At 43.8% G+C, this 21241-nt stretch overlaps 2 protein-coding genes across 3 annotated transcripts; one reads left to right on the top strand and one right to left on the bottom strand.

Annotated features, from left to right (window-relative positions):
• Positions 1–16: 16 nt before the first annotated feature.
• On the bottom strand, positions 17–20794 carry slc5a10 (solute carrier family 5 member 10). Its single transcript, XM_026171538.1, has 15 exons — positions 20578–20794; positions 20419–20490; positions 19768–19872; positions 19237–19296; positions 18071–18175; positions 17850–17955; positions 17631–17711; positions 17325–17530; positions 14780–14915; positions 4762–4869; positions 4521–4671; positions 4271–4439; positions 1628–1843; positions 1025–1118; positions 17–885 (listed from the first exon to the last, which is right to left on the bottom strand). The coding sequence occupies exons 1-15, from the start codon at positions 20683–20685 to the stop codon at positions 689–691; spliced, it is 1914 nt and encodes a 637-aa protein (XP_026027323.1). The 5' UTR covers positions 20686–20794; the 3' UTR covers positions 17–688.
• Positions 6689–16069, top strand: fam83gb (family with sequence similarity 83 member Gb). Of its 2 annotated transcripts, XM_026171535.1 has the most exons (6): positions 6689–7112; positions 7217–8153; positions 9622–9789; positions 10702–10826; positions 12041–13427; positions 15144–16069. In XM_026171535.1, exons 2-6 carry the CDS (start codon positions 7662–7664, stop codon positions 15513–15515), a joined length of 2544 nt encoding a protein of 847 aa, XP_026027320.1. In that variant the 5' UTR covers positions 6689–7112; positions 7217–7661; the 3' UTR covers positions 15516–16069. The 2 variants fall into 2 exon arrangements, with proteins under 2 accessions (XP_026027320.1, XP_026027319.1); XM_026171534.1 differs by having other exon boundaries at positions 6689–8153.
• Positions 20795–21241: the final 447 nt, after the last annotated feature.

The following is a 21241-nucleotide window of genomic DNA, read 5'->3' as shown; positions in this document are numbered from 1 at the left end:
TATGCACACATCATTCAGTTCAGTTTTGATATCACCTGGAAAAAAAGATTACAGGACCACATGGAAATATTACTACTGATAAAATGAACATGAAATTTCTCATTGTTTCTCATTGGGATGCATTTGGAGCTACACTCACTGTTCCATTGCTTCCATTGGTAAAGACTTCAATATAACAGCTTTAGGTCATGTGTGAGAAGTTCTGATTAAAATTCATAAATCATGTAAATAAAATTTTAAATCAAAAGAACATTTAGTGCAAACATTCACACAAAGCTCTAAACATAACTAAATAATCAACACTGAGCATGTCGTTTCTAGGCAACAATATTATGTCACATGCAGAGCCTGAACCACACTGATGTGCTCTCACTGCATATTGTGAAGCTTTAAATTAAAGGTGATATTTGATGTCCTTTTATTTATTGTTGGTTTGTTATAATCCACACACTTCAACATTTTATTTCCATTATTATCTAAATGTAACTGTTTTAATAGATATGTGTGCTGTGCTGTCCACCGGCATCTACCGGCTTTACACTGTCAGTCGATGTCTTAATGATTCGAGTGAAATCTGAGCAAAAACCTGTTTGTTTCTTCACATTCTTGGATCTAGAGGGATCACTTTCCAGCTCGTGTTGGAGGGACTACAGTTCAGCTGAGGCCAGATGTTAAATCTGACCTCACCTCAGGCAAAGTATGCATAGAGAAAAATGTTAATGCTGACCAGCAGGAGAGCGTTGAAACAGCAGAACCTCGACCACAACACGCTCTCTCGAATGCTGGGGACTCTGGGAGCTGGAGTCTCCTCTGATCTCCGTACTGCTGAGATACACAGTCCTGCCCTCTGACCACATGTCGTCACCCGCCGTGTTGGTTCAGAGTCTGCAACACACACACACACACACACACACACAGAGCGGACACAGTAAGTTACTCAAAAACAGGAGCAGTGTGTGTGTGTGAGAATGACTTGTTTTTCACATGATAGCTGGTTATTCCCCGTGACTGCTGACAAACTTACCCTGGGAGCTACGGTGGCTGATGGAGGACACTTTTTGCAGAGGAATGTCTCTTTTTGGCTCTTCAGTTATTGTCCACCAGGTCAGGTTACACACCTGGGAAAAATCGAAGAAGCAAAACCAAGAAAGTTTCATTTATTCACTATCAACCAGGTAAAACTCTACTGCCATTTTGACATGAGGTGACCCTGACAACACCCTGACTTTAACATTTCAAAAGTTACCCCCACTTGCTATTTTTTGCAAAAATGTATAAGATCTTTATTGCATGTGCATTTATAGTGCGTATAACGTGCTATCACAAGCTGTAAACAAGGGACGATGCAGATAGGCACGATTATCTGATGCTAGAGATAAAAGCTGCTTTCAATTGCCCCCTTTTTATGAGAGATCATCACAGCATGCTCTGCCTGTTTGTTTTGGCTGAGTATAACAGCGGACGCCCTTCCTAAAGCAACCCCAGTGCAGACTCTATGTTATAGATGAGTGCAAGTCTGTTTAATTCTCTGTAGTGACAGAGTGTTTTCCCCACCAGACACAGACCATACTTGATTAAGCTTACTTCCCTCATAGTCGTATTATCTATTGTATCCATTTGTGCACACCTGTTCGTGAGTGGGCGGTGGTGTAAGCAGTGATACAACGGCAACCACAATTGCCGTGAGCCCACAGAGCAGAATGGCGAAGTGGAGGTAGTGGACACCACGTAGCACTGCAGGTGCCGAATCCTCAACGCCACATCTGGAAGGAGGGAAGGCAAACTCCAGCACCATCCTGCACACGCCGACCACCAAACCCACCATCAGACCCCAGAAGGCGCCCTAAAAATCACACAAATACACCTAGATTGGATTACATGCCTTTCTGAGCCGAGTAGCTGAATTTAATTGGACAGGAAGCATGTGTCTCATTCCCGAGGCAACTGTGAACCACACATGGGTGCGTTCAGCTAATGTCATCACTTTCCCAGAGATATAATTTGTCATCGTCACATCACTCACTTCTCACTTACTGTTAATACACACAAACACGCAGAGAGGCACAGATCACTCTCCGACTCCTTCAGCCTTCAGTGAAGAATGTGATCTGTGCAGTTTGAAAATAACTGCCTTGTAGCCACACACAGAGAACATATCTGATCTTATTTTTCCTTTATTTTCATTCCACCTGTTCTTATTTTTTAGACATACCTCACATGTACAGTTCCTATAATGTAACATGCACAGATACTAACTAGGATCCAGATATTGTGTTAGTAATTACAAGGTTAGCTGACATTTTTATGAGCTTAATTCACTGCCCAGCTTTGAACACAACACACATTGTGTTCCTGTGCAAACACTTTCGATTGTTTGCAATCTACAGTGTCATGCTGCTCAGCGTGTGACTCATCCCGTGCTGTAATGTGTGTCCTTTGACCCCGTGATTCAATATCATTTATATTTTTATTGTGTTTATCCAAACATACAAAGCTCACAGCTTTTGTGTAACCATGTAGTTCACCTTTTATAACAACCTTTTAATAGGTCTAAAGTGAAATGGTAACATAGAAAAGAAACCGAGACACCATATGAGACACTATATGGACAAAAGTATTGGGACACGCCTCTTAATCCTTGAATTCAGGTGTTTTGAGTCCCATTGCCACAGTGTTTGTAAAGGCAGTCTGCCTTTACAAACACTGGTTTGGTCTAAGGATTCATGCTTCATGGCATGGGTTTCCATGTCTGAGCAGCTCCTTCAGGTGGCCAAGTACTTTTATCTCTACAGTTTATTAATAGGCTCACTTTTGGGATTAAATGTTTCAGAGACTGAGGTCATTTAACAAACTTTTTCTGCCACATTTTTACCCTTTGGCTAAAAAAAGGCCAATCTGGAATGGTCATCACCCTACTGGGAGTGTTGGGTGGGCAGGCGGGTGGTGTGGACACACAAGTTCGTGTATGCAATAACTTGAGAACAAGGTGACGTATGGGATATTTCAAGAAGGATTTTCACCTAGGATTTTCAAATTGGCGCACCTGCTATTAGTTTGAGGGGTAGCACTGATGGCCAACAGTATTTATTATCACTGTAGTGTAATGTTAGTAGCAAACAAAACTGAAGAGCCTAAATCAATGCTGGCGACTAACCTAAAGTGCTCTTCTAATCCATGTTTTGCCTGATTATGATGCCAGAGGAAAACTTAAAGAAGCTATTGAGATATTTGAGCCTTGGCCAACGAAGTGAGCCGACGTGGATAAGATTTTCTTTTACGTAACAGAGATGTCCTTTGACCTGCAAATCACCAAATGTGTGTTTGCTTGGTGATTGCCAGCTCATGTTGTAACCCCAGGCGATTTCACTGCAAACACAAAATAATAAAAATCCTCTAAAGTAGATTCTGTGCAGCTTAACTGAGCTGGAGGGGAAGTAGTATTCACAGTAAGAGGGAAGGGAAATCCTGTTCATTAGAAAAACCTGAGAAAATGCTCTTTCTTTCAGTCTGTGGACAACGTGCCAGCAGCGAGAGCAGACACACCCAGGACGTGCTCTATTAAAACAGGGATCGTGAATATCCAGAGGACTGGTCTTTACTTGCTGGCGATCGACGCTTGAACACGTATGATATCAGATTTAACCCAGTATGGCTTTCCTTCTCATCTCCTCTGCACTTCATTCTGCAGGTTTTAATTGTGACAGTCACAGCAGGCCTCTGTCGCTCACAGTCTGTTATCAAAGATCACCAATGACTTTTATTGTTTAAAGTGAGAACTCCGGCTCCTCTAGAGGAAGCAATAAACAATACACTTCATGAAGTGAATTACTGATACACACAGCTTTGAGCTCACACACAAGGGACACCACACCAAGCACTCTGTGGGTATGTGTGTGTGTGTGTGAGAGAGCTGCACACAGCTTGATCCCATTTGAGGCTAATAAAACTATGCAGCCGTTACGGTGTAAGTGAAAGGACAAACAGAGCAAACAGGGGAAAACCTCAAAAGTCCAGAATGTTCTGAGGGCAGGTATCCGGGATGGAGGGTTAAGCTTCCTTCAGTGTGTAACAACAACTTACAGATGTCTTTTCTTTCTGTGTTGTAAGTGTGTTTGGAATAAAATAGCTTTTTTTAACTACATCATGATGTAATTGAACCGCTGTGATTTTTGCTATTTTCATCATGTCACAGAAAAATCATGAATGAAAGACAAAATAGTAATTTCGAGTTGCAGCTGTAACTTTATTATATTGATTGTCAGTGTGCTACCTGCTCATTGGTCCTCTTCCAGAAGATGGCCAGAGTGAAAACAGCAGTGACGGGTGGAGCGAGGTAGCTCGTCACCGACTGGATGTAAACGTACAGCTGCCCGCTGTTGGCTGACTGGAGGATGGGGATCCAGACCACGCTCACCACCACCAAAATCACGGTCACAATCCTGGGGCAAAGGCAAACTGTGTCAGCGCGTCTCTTTTCTTTATGAATCAACCTCCAGCTCATTCACACATGAGTGCCACACCTGCCAACCAGCAGCAGCTCTCTCTCAGAGGCTCGTGGCCGGTGCTTCTTCCAGATGTCCATGGTAAAGAGCGTGGAGCTGCTGTTGAAGATGGACGTCAGCGAAGACATCAGAGCGGCCATCATCACAGCTATCATAAGTCCCCGCAGGCCTGCAAAAATGCATACGCAGACACTCAGATGCAGGTGAAAACACCTGAAAAGTGTTGTGTGGCTGCTTGGGAAAAAAAACACATTCTCACCGCTTGGCATGAGTTCAATGACCAGTTTGGGGAAAGCAATGTTGGAGCATCCAACCTCAGCTCCACACACTCGCACACACTCCTCTGGATCCACACAGCCTACAGAGTCTGAAACATGGAGGCATAGTCAAAAGTTGTGTGCATGAGTGGAAGGTGACTTTTCCTCTCATCCAGAATTCAAGTTTGTTCCCTTTAAGTCCCACGAAAGGTACTAAAGGGCAGATTCAGGGTTGTTCCATGTGAAAGCATTCAAATGTGTCTGTTCCAACTACCTACAACCCTCATTCACAGTCACACTGGAGTAGCCAGCTAGTATCCACTGCTCTACCTCTTTAACCACCCTGAACACCACTGGTTTGCTTTGCAATTTGCTGCTTCGTTACCTGTTTAGCTGATGACAAATTTCTTTGTGACATAAGATGGCATGTCCCTTTACTCACCTTACCGAAGTTTAGAGCGGACACATCTAATCGCTGTGACCCTTGTGGTTGATGCATTGCCCATCCAGCTGTCTCATTCTCATAGCATGCACTGATCCTGAGACCCTCTGTGATCCAGGGCACTGTCAAAATCTGGGTCTAAAGCCGTTTGATCAGTGTAATGTGTCCAAGCTCCTGTACATGGAGCATGTGAATGTTGTTTCTTCATTTCATAGCCATAAACCAATTTAACTTAATAAATGACAAAGTTATTTAGTAGAAATCATGAGTAGAAGATGTGGCTGGGGTCAAACTGTAGATAAAACCAATACTTTGTTCCATGTGTTGATATGACCCTTGGACTTTTTAAAAGTTTTCTCCAGTGAACTATCAGAAAAAAGATACAACATCCATGCACAAATAAGGTTTCTGTCAACTTATGTCACTGATGTTAAACTGGTGGAGTTTCTCTATTAAAACTGCGTCCCATGATGTTCACGCTCAAACCTGTTTATAGAAAAATTAGATCATGGCTTCAGACTGTGGCATTTGAGGTCAATGTAAAATCGATTTCTTAAAACAGAATTTAAACGTAGTTTTCAGCCGTGAAAGTTTCATGTGTCTAGCTCCTGTATTTATACTTATAAAGTTAAACAGAAGGTTACACTTGGCATGGCTTTATTAAATATGGACAATTTGTTATTGTTAAAAGAAATCTAACAAACAACTGATTCTGGGTCAGGTGGACGGCATTGATTGAGTTTTCCTGGAATGACTCTTTCCAGGTACTTCAAAGGGTCAGTCTGAGCTAGATGGGTTCAAATGTATTGCCTGTTCAGTAAAAAAAAATAAAATCCTTTCCGAGTTACCATCCATTGTGCAGCTAGGAACTAGGAAACACTATCTGTGGGAAAAGTGTTTGCACAAACAGCTGAGTTGGCTCAGAGGCATCATGACCAAATGTTGGATACTTGTTGTGTAGCCTTGTGAGACGAGAATGAGGAAAGGAATATATTAAAGCCACAAACTTTAACATGTATATACATAATCACACACTACATAGCTACACACGCTCCAGCTTCATTGGCTCCAGTAAGACTGGAGTCTTTCATCAAAGCTACTCAATAATTTTTCCCAAATCACCACCCACAGCTCAGCTGAAACATCCAGGAGACCTGAGACACATTTCATTTTCACAAGTCTGCTACATGTTAAAAAGCGCAAAAAGGGTGACCTATTTGATTCTCTATCTGGCTAATGTTATATATTAACCCTGATAAAGCTATTGTTTTTCAGCGTTACCTTTCAGAGACCCGTGGATAAGCAGCAATCACAGGAAACCGGGGAAAAAGCCTGCACTGATATAACAGTAGAATAACTATTAACTTTTAGGTTCATTTAAATGAATGAATAGTGAAAGTATAAGCTTAAACAGAGTAGTCACGTTTATATATATATATATATATATATATATATATATATATATATATATACATACACACACAAATAATAAAATCATATATTGTATAACTTGTTATAGCCTCTTGGGTTAGCTCCACGGGCTTTCGTAAGGGTTCTAATTTGGGGTGAAGAACAAGATTTCCCCCTGTGTGCTGGCAGGAGGGTGGAGTTTAATGCCTCTCTTTCCTAACCAACTACCGGACACTCCGCCTCTCTGCCCCCGGACACCGAGCTTCCGTTGCCGGATTCCAGGGTCAGACACTCGGCGGCGGCTCCGCCACACAGTCTGCTGGACCTGGACGAACTTCGTGTGACTGCAGCGACACTTTAAAGTAAAGAGGCTCGGTACCGCCACGTTAGCGAAGACTGCTTTGTGTTCTTTCCGGGAAGTTTCCTTTCTTTGAACATCTGTACACCTCTGGCTTCAGGCTCGCGCTCCGACACAACAAAAAAAAAAGAAAAAGTGGAAAAGTGAGTCGTCAGCGCCTCAGTCAGACTGAGTCACACACAGTTTAAAAGTTTTACCGAAGGACTAATGACTTCTTTCTTTGTGTCGACTGCCTGTTCCGCTTTAGACTGACTCACTGGCAGACACACACTCATCCACCCAGACAGCTGCTCGTCTCTCTCCGTGTCTGCCGGGCCCCGAGGCTGGAGAAGCAGCCGAGCCGGGCCGCAGCTTTCCGCAGTTTTCCGGCTCCTGTCAGGTGTAAGGCGTGGCGCTGGGCGTGGAGGAGGGGGGCTTTGTTCCAACCACACCTGAGAGAGAGAGATATCTGTAACCCGAGAGCAGGGCTGAGCTGGAGCCTGCCCGGGTTGAGGAACTGATAGCGGTTTATTTGCCTCAGATGAAAATATCTGCCACTGGTCTGGTTTGTCCCCGGTCACGCGGACCCGAAATGGACCGTAATGACAGATCGCACTTCTTCCATGTTTGAACCCCCGGACGGACGAGTGGAAAGTGGGTCAGAGTGGTTTCAGTGTTTAACTATTTACTGACCGGCGGGTTTACTGGGGGTCATGGCGCTATCTCAGGTCCAGTGTCTAGACGATCACCACGTCAACTGGCGCGTGAGCGAGAGCAAACCGGAGTTTTTCTACAGCGAGGACCAACGGCTGGCCCTCGAGGCACTCATCGTCGAGGGCCGCGACGCGTTCACGGAATACATCAGCAAGCATGGCGTCCGGGAGTTCCTCTCGGAACCGGAGTTGGAGCGGATTGTACACACGGCGGAAGCATACAGGCCCGGCTACGAGCATCTCCAGAAACCCGGGACGCCAGGGCCAGGAAACACAACTCCGGGGCCCTGGGAAGAGACCGGAGACGATGAGGTGTCTCTCGAGTACTGGCCGGACCGGTCTGAGGGCTCCGTGGCAGAGCTGGACCTAGGCTGGCCCGAGGCCATCTCATACCGAGGGGTCACGCGCGTGACCGTGCACACACAGCCTCCAACCGAGGGGCACACGCACATCAAGGAAGTGGTGCGGAAGAGCATTGCGTCAGCCCAGAAGGTAGGCAGAGAAGAAGATGGAGTTTAGAGGTTCTCCACCAAAACAGAAACGCTTCACAGTGACGAGAATTAACCAGTTAGCTTATTGTTTTTTCACCTCTTTATGTTGAATTATGTTAATATTCGCGATTTGATGCTTGGATTTTTATCGCAAGGTGTTTTTATTTGACTCCTCCATTCATGTAGCCAAAATGTGGGGGACAAAACACATCTTAGCTGAGTACAAATTCATGGCGAGCAGCATAATACAGAGACCTGAAACGCACCACAGCACTGAGTCAACGCAGCAACAGGAAACCGCATTAACAACTCATCAAAAACTGGAGTGCATTTTCTGTGCTGTCAGTGAATGCACCACAGTGAATAATTGTTTTCAATATTTCTCCAGTCAGTGAATGTATAAAGAAGTTCACTGCCACAAACCCGCAAGTTTCAAAACAATGCTTCACCATCACATTAAAGCAAAGAAGAAAAATCACTTTGTGCACTTAATAAAAATGATTTTGCTTGGCGTTAAAATGATTAGGCGAGTAATCAGTTAGTGGTCTGACAGGAAATTACTGTTGTGCCTCATCTGAAAAACACTTTGGCAATTAAGATTAATTGTTAATGACAATAACTCTTCTATCAATCTATTTATTTGTTGGCTGTTGCTGTTTGCATGATCGTTTTATCTTGTTATTAATATTTGTCTGTTGCCACCTATGATGCAGAGCACAGCACATTATGTTCGCCTGACTTTTTTGGACATGTTCCAAGTTCAGTTCACCTTTCTGTCTTCATTTCATAATTTGCCACAGACCCGTCTCAGAAACCCGCTTCCCTTCATTATAGTTTAAATAAAACAAGTCCTGTCTTGACACGAGAACAGAAAAAAGTGGGGGGGGGGGGGGAAATGCCCTGACATCACTGAATTTGTCACATGCCAGCAGTCTTCCTGTCACATCCATAAATGCTGGTACATGTTCATGCAGTAGTCCAGCTTTGCACCTGAGCGACAAAAGAAACATTGAGGCTTAAATGAATCAGACTTAGTGTCAAAGAGAAAGGCTGGTTTTCAATGCACATGTATTTTCACAATAAACGTAATACAAAAAACATGAAAAATTTCAAGACTTATCATCATTTTCCAAAGTCTACCTAATGCTGCTGCTTTAAACGTAATCTTTAAGCTGGATCACATAAAGAGAGCCGCCTGTCTCTACTGTTGCAGTGTTGCGCAGCACATACTGTCCACCCACATTTTATCACCTCTCTGCCAAAAAACAGCCTCTGTTCCTAACAGGCTCTAAACTACAGGAATATTATGCTCAAATTTCTTGTGTTCCCAGCTTCCTTTGGGGATTGAATATCGCTGATAAAAGCAGCTGAAATAGAACCCACCCTCAGAGACCAGGAAGCACTAAAACTAACATTTGTGGTTTTCCTCTATGTGTATGTGTGCTGTTTTTTTTTTTGTTTTTTTTTAGGTGATAGCTGTGGTGATGGATGTGTTTACAGATGTGGATATCTTTCGAGACCTGATGGATGCGGCCTACAAACGCAAGATTCCTGTGTACATAATCATCGACATGGCTGCGGTGCCCTGCTTTCTTTCCATGTGTGGCAGAGCTGATATGCACCGTGGACACCTAAAGGTTTGTATTGCCAGTCACATGCATGTACGCATGGATGATGTTTTGCTGGGCTAGTTATAAAGAAGGGTACGCCCAATAAGTATACAGTAATGGGGAGGGGGAGGATTGGAAAAAACATCTGTTATTAAAGACACCTTTTTGAAATTATATTGTCACTATACAAAGGAACATTTTTGGGCGGCCCATGATTGATGTAGGTTGCCAGGTTTGTGCCTGCGGGTATTTGTGAGGTGCATGCTGCAGCTAGTTTGCAATAGCTTGGTTTTCTTTGTTATTCTCTGGCTCTCTTAAGTTGAGTTGAACTGGTCTAGGCAGTAACAGAAAATACTTAAGAGTTTCACGGGGGATTTTTTTTGGACTGGAGGCCAGAACGACGGCAGTTAAATTCCTGTCTATGCTGCAGGCAATAAAACCACACAGACTTTTTACTTTCTGTAACATGTTTTCCTTTCGCTTCTCCTTATTCCTTCCTCACGGCATTTACCGCATTGCCAGTCTCTTTTTTATCTGACATCTCTTCCGTTATTGTGAGCGCCATCACTCCCGTTGTTAATGTCCCCTGTGAGATTTCACACACAGCGTTTACTTACGAGGTAACGCTCAGCCTGTCAACCACACCCTTATCACAGAGCCGAACACAAACACCACAGGGTGTGTCAAACAGGCATGCACGTACGTAGATAGAAAGTCTATGCTCTAACCTGTAGAGGCACCCAGTGGGAGACTATGGAGGTATTAAAGCTGAGCACCGGCTCTTGAGTAACAAGGAAACGCATTCTCTTCTGCCTCTCCATTCTCTTGTTTCCTCTATTTTGCCCTTTGTTCACTGAAACCTTTCCATCCATCAGCACTAAACCCTCTAGAGGCTTTGGTTACCAAGCACTAACCCTTTATGTATGTGTGCATGTGCAGAACCTGCGCGTACGCTGTTGTGGAGGCGTGGAGTTCTTTACGCGATCGGCACAGAAGGTGCGTGGATCTCTGAGCCAGAAGTTTCTTCTGGTAGATGGAGACAGAGCCATCTCTGGCTCCTACAGGTGAGCAGCGTTCATTTGTGTCTCTAAATCTGCACAATTGCATATTTTAAATTAGCCGTTAATTGCATGACCTTTTCCACTCAAAAATAAACAGGCATCCGTGCATTTCCCATGACCTCTGTGGAGGGCTTTAGAGCCTTTCAGCTCGCTGTTTTGGTTTTCTGACCTGCAGGTTTACTGGTCTGGTTTAGTCTTACCCAGTCCTTCCTGCTGCAGCATGCAGCTGCTTGCAGGAAATGGCCTTAATAAATCAGTCATACACATGCATTCCATACAAGACACACAGAGCTAGTAACTAACTGGTGAACATGCTGGAGCCTTTGACCACCATTTGTGGTGAAGAGCTAAACAGAGCTACACGGAGAGTGATTGCTGTTCTGTGTTTGCTAAGATAACACAAAAAGCGTAGCATCAATGTGGACAACTGCTTAAAGCCACTGTACCCCAGCTTTTTTCATTATTGATGGTTATCGTGGTTTCTCACCTGTCAGGGTCCTGACCTCTGAATCCACTTGATCCAGGTGCCTGATTCCTCCGGAAGTGTGACATGAATCGAATGGGGTTTTTTTTACTGTCAGCTTGTTGTTATGCATTGTGAGGCATGGCTAGTGAATTGTGTTTTGAGAAACAAGCGGATCAGTGTTGGCTTAAAATAGTTTGATTCAGACTGACTTGTTGGGGAAAATTGATTCCCCTCCCCAGCTGAAATTACAGAGTAAATGCAGACTCAGTGTCAGGCTAAAGATGTTGACGGAGTGTAAGGGAAGTATATTAAAGTCCATTGCTCTGCTTGTTTTGCTTTGGAGCCAGCAGTTACATGTCATAACAGTCACAATACGGTTTTGTTAGCGGCCAAAGCAAATTTTGAAAATTAGGTGTGTTATCCTTACCGTTTACTGTCATTTATAGTTGCTTCTTTACTGAAATGTCGGTGTAATGTGAGACTGGATCTGTTAGAAGGAATTTGAGGAGGAGTACTTATGCAATGTGATCAAAGACCAAAATGTGGTGCATTACATCAGAGTACAAAAGCGTGTTATAATGATTAAACTATTATAATCTCAGATTTCTGTTTTCTCAGTGGGAGCTGTGACTTGGAAGAAGGAGTTTAGATGTGATAAACAGGACCGGAATAGAGCTGGTAGGAAAAAAAATGTGCAAAGAAAACATTGAAGTCCCTTCTGAGACTTCTCTCCATTTCTGTGTTTTTCCAGTTTTACCTGGTCCTCGTCTCGTTTGGACCGTAACCTCATCACTGTGATCACAGGACAGGCAGTGGAGACCTTTGACCTCCAGTTTCGGGAGCTTTACCTCACGTCCAGAGGCGTGTCACTCAACAAGGTTCCTATGACAGACGAGCCGGTACCTGACCCTCTCCCTCAGGCGGCTCCTGCACCTGTGCCGGCTTCTGTTGCCAGGAAGCTCATCAACCCCAAATACGCTCTTGTCACCACGGGGACCCACATAAGTCCCACTTCATCTGACCAGAACTCCAGCAACAAGAACTCAAACTCCCAGAATCCCACTGGGCTAAAGATGATGAAAGCACGGCTGAAGGGCGTTATTGAAGAGCCACCCATACATCCAGGATTAGCCAATCTGGAGAAAGCATACCTGATTCCGTACCTGCCCACCTGGCCTGAGCCAGACCCACCAAGTGACGTGATTGGCTTTATCAACATCAGGGATGATAAGCGGGCCAATCAGGTTCACTTGCAGAGGTCGGAGAGGTTTGAGGTTAGTCAGGCTATACGCTTCAGCTCACCATTTTCACAGCCAGCACAGACTGAGCAGCCTGCTTCACATCCTGCAAAAGCTGCAGGATCAGCTGACACCCCCTCTGCAAATACAAGCCTGAAGCCTTCGACTCCTGTGAGTCCAACTAACAAACAGCTCCCATCCCCCGCAGCTCCCAACACAGACCAAACTGATTCCCCTAAACAGCCCAACACACCCCCAGCACAGGATGCACACACACCAGCTGCACAGACTTCCACTTCACCACCTAGTGTTACTGCTGATTCACAGCCAACAGAAAATGCTGCAGAACCTCCACAGACACAACCTGTAGCACCTCCTGTTCCTAAACGCCGCACCCTGCAGCTGCTCATAGAACCTGCCTCCTCAGAGAAACCTGGTGAAGCGCAGGTCACTCTGGTAAAAATGGACCAGCTGGAGAGTCTAGAAGGCTCATTTAAGAAAAAGAGACCCCAGAAAGAGGTGACCCTGATACGTGGCCGCTTAACGTCAAAGGACAATGACCAGGACTCTGGGAGCAACGATAATGACAGCCAAGACAGCACCAAGGTCAACTGTGACCGAGCGGTCAATGACGAACCCTCGAGTAACTCCACAGCATCGGATGAGGAGTTTTACGATTGCGCGCAGCCAGAGCCCAATAACCAGCTAACCAATGGAGTGACAACAGGGTCCGGCCGAGGACAACGCCAAGGAGACGGTTTCAACATGATGGCCCGCTTCTCACAGAGCATGCTGGACTTGCGAGAGCCCAACCAATCAGAGGACAGTGCTGCTCTCATCTGCCAATCACAGCAGCTGCGCAGACAGGAGCACCTCTCCCCACACAGGCACATAGGACAGGTGAGCACTCGGTATTACTGCTCGAGTGATGCTAAAATAATCAAAAAATGGGAAATCACACACACACATCCATACAGCACTTTATCAATGCATGCACACACACACACACACACACACACACACAGAAGGATGCATTAGAGGTCATTTGGGGTTCACTATCTTGCCCAAGAATGCATACAAGCATGAGGAGTCAGGGATCGAGTCGCTGACCTTCTGACCCTCTCTTTCACCCGAACCATGCATCAGTATATATAAAAAAAAGTTCTATTTGTTCATGATTACCAAGTAGTATGAAGCTTTAGTGAGTTTGTAATAGAAGGTTCATTACTCATTTTCATAGTGTCAAGTCACATTTTGTCAGATGTACACACAAGGTGTTGTTGCTGGACTCACTTCACATTCGTCACATATGAAAGCTCAGGAAGAACCTCTCGAAGTCACAGTTTAAAACCTCAGTTACCCTGTGGTGTAGTCTTTCAGAGAGGAGTGTATTTTGACTCAAACTTTTATTTTTTTAAATCTCATTTTTTAAGTAGATCTTAGTGCCAAAAGAAAACCAAACAGCCAATGAAAACAAAACTAAGCCATGAGTGAAACAGGACGTGCACTTCTCTCCTCTCTGGTCTTGTGATTTACTCTGTTGCCAACCCGCACGCCTGTTTAGGCACGGTTTAAAGCAAGCAATACAAACTGCTTTGTGACAGATATCCATATAATGTTTATAGCGTCACTTTTCAATATTTATTACCACTTAAAATGAAGCCTTATAAACATAATTTACCACTTTACAATAAACATGAATTATTATCTTTTCATTTTTTAACAGTAAGTAAATGTATTTGTGTTTCTATAAAGTGTTGCCAAGAGTTTAAGTGACATTTTTAAGCTTTTTAAAAACAAGAACACACTGTTTTACTGCATAATCTATATTGAATATCTTCTTTTACAAAGATGTCAGTGTCAGGCTATATTGATGAGTCGCGTAATCATTCAATTAAAAAAAGAAAAAGAAAAGACAAAACAGCTTAATCCATTAGGGAAGTTTCTACCCTAGATGACACAATGCTTAATCTTTTAAACGTTTTTAATGCGTAATGAGTAATCACTGACAAAACCACTGCTGAAATTCCCAGAAATTGTGATTGCTGTCCAAAAGTATGCAGCACTTACTGGAAAAGCACACATTTATGTAACCCACGTCAAAATAGGTGTGTCTCATCAGTGGTATCAAAAGCAAGTCCCTACCTGCTTGCGGTACATGCTTACATGACATATTTTTCCCCTCCAATTTAAAAGGTATTTGCGTGTCTGTGCGCATGAGCGACTGAGCACCCACGCTCGTGTACACTCACCGGGGTAGAGAGCTCGACTGATCATCCCAGGGAGGACGATGAAGATAAAGGGCAACATCTTTAGATAGGCGGCAAAGATGGAGGCTCCTTTCACATGACTCATGTTCTTAGCAGATAGGGACCTTTGTACGATAACCTAAACACACAGAAAGGTGCTTAAAAATATTTCCATAAGACATAATCAGGTAACATATGGTGTAATAAGATATAAATGAATATAATAAATAGTAACATTTCCTGTTAACAGTAGAGAAAAACATGGATAATGAATAGCAGTGGCTCCAGAATTGACCCCTGAGGTACTCCTTAGAGAATAATGGAGGATTTAGAGTTTTAATTCCCTCTCTGTGCTCTTTCTGCTTAGTTGTTTCAGACCTCTAGATCTCCGGGTCGTGATGCAAGAGCGAGAGGACCAACAGTAGTTATCGCCAAACCAGGAAGTTATCATCGGCCCACCCGAGCAGCTGGCCCAGTGATAGGAGGTTACCGCTACTGGCAGGGCCAAATGCTCCAGCCTGACTCGGCCCAGCTGCGCGTAGAGACCCGCTCCGGGCGGTCACCGAGACGACACAGTCCCGGCTACAAGAAGGAAGCCCACACGTCACCACAGCCACCAGCCAACCAGACGGGATTACTTGGAGTTTCTTTCTCAAAAATTAACACTTTTAAACACTTAAGAGCACGAGGAGGAGCACCGCAGAAGAAAGCACCTCAGAATAATAAGCCTGTCAGGTAGATCTGTGGGCCGGTCAGGGAACGTGAGGACATTAATGCTTCATTGTGGGATGTGTTGTTTTTTTGTTTTGTTTTTAATCCTCTTTTTGTTTGGAAACTGCGACGCAAAGCTTACAAGATCTGCTTTACTCTGATATCTCTGGGTGGTTTCAAATGAGTGACTGACCAAAAAGAAAGTTTGCTGACGTGTTTGTGCGGAAATAAACTCTGATAATAACATATCAGGTGTTTGTGTTTACAACATGCAAAACAAGATAGCATGCACTCTTGCAACTGATTTATGAGTGATCTGTTTTTTTTTTAAGATATGGTACTGTGTTTGGTCAGCTGTGATTCTCTTCAGCCAACCCATGTCACGCACCGTGCAGTGTATCTGTGACATGCAGGCTCTAGGCTCTAGTGTTGATATCATGGGGACTGGTTGCTGATGGTGAGAGGGTGTTGCTTTGAAATCACTGGCAGACTTCCCTGATTACCTTTGCAGATGTATGAACATGTGTGAAAAACATGGGACCATAAGTTGTAATGTTGTAAATAAAAAGACAGTTAAATTTGTCCCATTGTTTTGTTTCAACTAGCTCACATAAAGCATTAGTTCATTTAAAAATGCCACTGTATTGTACAAACATCTTAATATTTGAAGGAAGCATATCATTACTAAAAATGAAAGATATTATCTCAAGCATACAGCGCCTGACAACCCAGACAGCTGATCAGGAAATATTCCAGGGTAAATGACTGTGAATGAACACTCCGAGGTATTTTTAGGTATGTTTGCTTTTGCTTCCTGGTTTGCAGAAAAATATAATTGTAGCTTCTTGCTTTCTGAAGGGATTTTTGTAGCCTGGAGCTGAGGTTTGGCTTGCAATCAGCATCTGGGCAACACGGCAGAGCCCAGCCTTTATTCTTTTTGCAAAGGTTTGAGGATGCAGTGACACTAGCGGAACAAAGTCTAGTTTTCAAAGTGCCGCATAAGAAACTGGGAGTGTTGTGGCTCATAAAGAGATCAAATTAATATTGACCAGAATGGAATTCAGCTTCTTGGAGTGGCTCTCCAAACATAGTCCAGTTTCAAAGTCCTCCATGACCCACAGTTAAAGCAGATAAACACGTTCTCAGATTTCTTTAAAAAACTAGTATTATAAGTATTCAGACCCTGTGCTATGGCAGACCAAACTGTCATCAGAAACATCCTTTCCAATGTGTGTAGACCTTGATAATTTAGTTATTCAGCAGAAACGTGGAGGTCATGGCAGTGCGTTGAAACAAAACTTGCAGTCTCCACTGCTCAGCGCCTGTCTAATGCTTTTCTTATGGTGAAGTGCGGGAACAGTGAAGCATGACAGCAGCATCCTAGTATAGACGTGCTTTTCAGTGCCTCAATCTTGAGATTAGTCAGCGTGCTAGAAAGGATAAATAGAGCCAAACACACTGAGGTTTGTAAAAGAAATGTGCTTCAGAATGCAGATCTTTGAGCACAACTGGGAAACAGCATGAAGTGACTTCATGACAAGTGTTTGACAGCCCCGCCAAGACTAAAAAGACAACAAAAAGAATGTAAAATTCCTCAGCAAACACGACAATGGCATTTCACAAATGCTTCTTTGTGGAACTCACAAGGGATCTATGAGGAACAAAAACACCTGCCTGAATAATGTCAGTCAACACAAAAAGGTGAAAAAAAAATTCTTAAAAAAAGCAATAATTCTGTACTCAGAAGATACAAATAAAGTATCAATCTGATACCAATACCAGTATATAGATCGATCCTCACACCTTGAGTATTTGAATTTCGTCCTTCCAGACTTACCTGGTCGGTACACCAGTACCATGTGGCCAGTATGGTGAGCCCCAGAGTCATCCCGGGCCAGGGAAGGTCTCCGGTGACGGCGTCTCTGAACAGGTGCATGGCGTCCTGCCGTGGCAGGTGGCAGGTACTGTTGGGAATAATTTTACTTGGTATCGCTCTGCTGTACCGCTCGGCCAGCTGGCTGTAGCCACCAATCTTATTGAAAGCTGTGGATGCACATTTATTGCTGCTGTTGAACAATTATTGATTGATATTGATTCTGCAAATTGGCCCTGCAATACTTTGTGTTTATGAAACAGCACATACCAGTAACTGTTAGGATAATTGCACCAACGAGCATGATAAACGTCTGGAGGGTGTCTGTGTAAATGACAGCAGCGAGACCACCTGAAAAACAGAGATTTTATTTGCGCAAAGAAACAAACAAGTGCCGAGTCTTACGTTCCAAAATATGCAATATGTTTGTCTCTGGGATTTCTGTTTGCATAATAAAATATTAGAATTGTAATGCACTTTCATATCTACCTGCAATGGTGTAGAGCGCAGTGACCACCAGCATGAGGACGGTAGACAGGTACAGGTTCCACCCAAGACACACCTGAACAAACAAGGCTCCAGAGTACAGGTCAGTCTGGTGAGAGAAACATGCCAGTCAGCGATGTTGGCAAACAAATGAACTCACATCTGAGACACTTGTACAGTCAGATGGGGTTGTATGTAGGTGTGTTTGTGCCACATAGTCATACTGAAATCTTTGTGAAGATGGACAACATCAGCGAGAGGACAGCCAGGTAGGTTCTGATCCTCTCTCCTCCAAAGCGACGTCCCAGATACTCTGGCATGGTCACGATCTGGACACAAGACAGTTCAACATCTTCAGCGTGCCACAGCTACACGGAGGAGGCATACTTTAAGAGACAATTTATCCCAAAAGCTACAAAATCTATATATTTTTCTTCATGGCCTGATAGTCTCATATTGCCATTTTGATTATTTTTCAGTGATAATGCAATATCAGTCTGTAGAAGAAAGTGTGAGCTGTCTGGGAGAAAACATTTGTGCATGTGACAGGAAGTAAACACTACTGATGTTTGCTCTCAGCTGCGAGCTTCCCTTTTCTGTGAAATTGCATCACAAGATGTGCGGGGGGGAAAAAACCCTAAGTGACTTGTACAAAAAAAGGACGGGTAGATCAATAAGGTCAAAGTCTATTTATACCACTGACCACACATAGATCACTTTGATCTGCAGTGGGTCTGACCAGTGAAACTGTGATAAATGTGCAAATTACAGAAAAGGTGCTGGTAGTTCATTGGCCAGACTGTAATTATAAAAATGCATATACTGTCTTTTTTTAACTACTGCAGAAACAGACATTTCTGTGGAAGGTTGTGGGATCAGTAGGAAAAGTTGTAAAACTTATGAGAACACAGCTCACAGGTCAAAATCTATGCACGCCATAACATTTTCCAAAGCTGTCCAGTGGGCCATCTTTCCCGACCGGTTCTGGTCCCTGTACCTTATGTTTGACACCCCTGATGTGGCTGGATAAATAACCCAAAGGGGAGGAAAAAATGCGAGTTATGTCCAGTGACCTATTTCCTTAAGAAAACTCTGGATGGATTCAAGATACCGACTATGAAGAAGTTTAGTACGTTCACAACTGTATTTATGACTTTATTTTTTTAAATATATGTGCCAACAAACAATAAAATGAGTACTAAGATGTGTGTGTGTGTGTGTGTGTGAGTGCTGTGCAGTAACACCCTTCTGGGGAATTTACAAGGCGGGGGAATCCTTGTTGGGGAAAAGCCTCCTGGCACCAAAATGTACCTGCAGAACCAGCCTGAACAAGCAGATGGGTACCTGTGTGAGTGTGTGTGCATGTGTGTGTTTGTGTGTGCCGACCAACCCCTGAGGAGATGTAGACAGGCACAAATACCCAGGCTAGAGCCAGCAACACATAGGTGGCCTGGGGAGAAGGGGTCAGATAGAAAACAGAGGGGTTTAATGAGAAATCCGCCAGAGTCAGCTCACAGGTCTCTTTATTTAAGACGCATGCTCTGCGTCCACATAGGACAGCTATGCTGCTGCTGCCCCCTGCTGTAAGCTGCCTGTTACAGCTGAAGAGAGGAAGACATTGAAATGACAAACTTTTGTGGTCTAGACAGCCATGTTCATATTAGGTAAACTTTCTGTTGTAAAGCAGGTAATTGCAACTGATGTTATTTTTATTTAGCTGCAAATGTCATATGCCCCCCCCCTCCTTTTGTCTAGTCAGCACACCACAAAAGAGAGAAGTTGTTGAAGGATTAGCAGGCTTGTTCTGCTTCATTCCATGCCACAATGCATTTAATCACCATTAACAGATACAACAAAACAGCATCTCGTATTGTTTTGATGAGCACGCATGTTTCTCTGACTGCGGTTTTGTGTTTCTCACATTCCATTCAAAGCCGGTGACAGCGATGCCTCCGGCAGCTCCCGTCCCCGCCAGACCGATGAACAGACCCGAGCCCTCTGAACTGGCAAAGAGAGACGATCCAATCTGTGCAAGACAGAAGAAAAGGTCTGGAGGTTTTACTGCAGAAATACTCTGCTGCAAACCCCTGACCTACATGCAGAGTTTGTGGACTTGATGCTTGTGCTCAAAATGATGGAAAATCTTCTCAGAGGGTTCAAAACTTTTCTTTTTTTAAACCTGCAACTGTAGCATTTGTCTTCCTTCATTTCTCATGTAGCCTCATTAACGTCAGTGTTTATCATCACATTGTTATTTACTTAATGAGAAACAGTTTCCGTTAAGCATAAGTCTACCAAGTCTCTCTTAAGTTCAGAACCCAGCTTGGCCTTACAGTTTTAGCTGTAAGGGGTGGCTGAATTTTAGTAAAACAAGGAGAATTGATTTCTACATTTTTCTATCCCCCCACCCCCACACACAAAAAATCCACCCTTTTAAGTGCCTGTAAGAACCATACAATTGTTTAAAAAAGTCAGTGTAGCCTACATCTATCACTTTTACCATCTGTGAAAACTAAAATCAACTTATTGCAGGTCACGCTTTATTTCCACAGTTAATGTCAGATGGACTCACCGGCCACCAGGCCATGTCCCTCCCAGCCAAGAAATATCCACTCAGTGTGTTTCTGCTCACCCTGCATGAGGACTGACACACAAACTGATTTGCACAAACATCCAAAACGAGCTGAATTAGTAGAACGGCACAAATTCATTCACGCCTCTCGATTCTTACCCAGATGCCAACAGCGAGGTTGAGAAGAAAGTAGGTCGCAATGACAATGATGTCTGAGAAGCTGAAAGACTGCGACAGGGCGTAGAAGCTGATGGTGGAGTTAGACATCCTGAGCGTTCGCGGCACTGTCGAAAGGTTCCCTGCGGCGACACACACCTGTCCGCCTCTGCGATTAGATTCTCATCTGACGCTGGAACTTTGCAAACACCATAAACTCGAGAAGAAGATGATACACACCCTAAAAATCTGCAAATCCTTGCCTTTAAATGCTCACTTCCCATCCAATGCACTCACGCTGTCAAACACACACACCTGGCCCTCGCCTGCGAGCTGACTGGTCTGCTACCAAAACATCTCGAGGCACACTGTTACATCTGAGTGTGAAGAGGGCAGACCAGTGGCTGAACTGATGATTAAACACATCACCTTAATGTGGCACCTGAAGTGCTGACACACACACTCTGCTAGGGGATAATGGAGTGCACAGTGTGTGCGAGCAGGGAAGTACTGATGTAAATCAGAGTCCACGGTGACACACACACACAGATGGTCAATCATTGCCGATGACAAGTTTATAATCATTAGCGTCTAAACACACAAAAATCTGTTCTGGGAAGTGCTAAGCAGGGTCAGTGGAAGTGTGTGAGAACGTGTCTGAGCTGTT

The sequence above is a fragment of the Astatotilapia calliptera genome, chromosome 6, assembly GCF_900246225.1.
Source record: "Astatotilapia calliptera chromosome 6, fAstCal1.2, whole genome shotgun sequence".
NCBI lineage: Eukaryota > Metazoa > Chordata > Actinopteri > Cichliformes > Cichlidae > Astatotilapia > Astatotilapia calliptera.
This window is presented reverse-complemented; position numbering and strand designations above follow the sequence as displayed.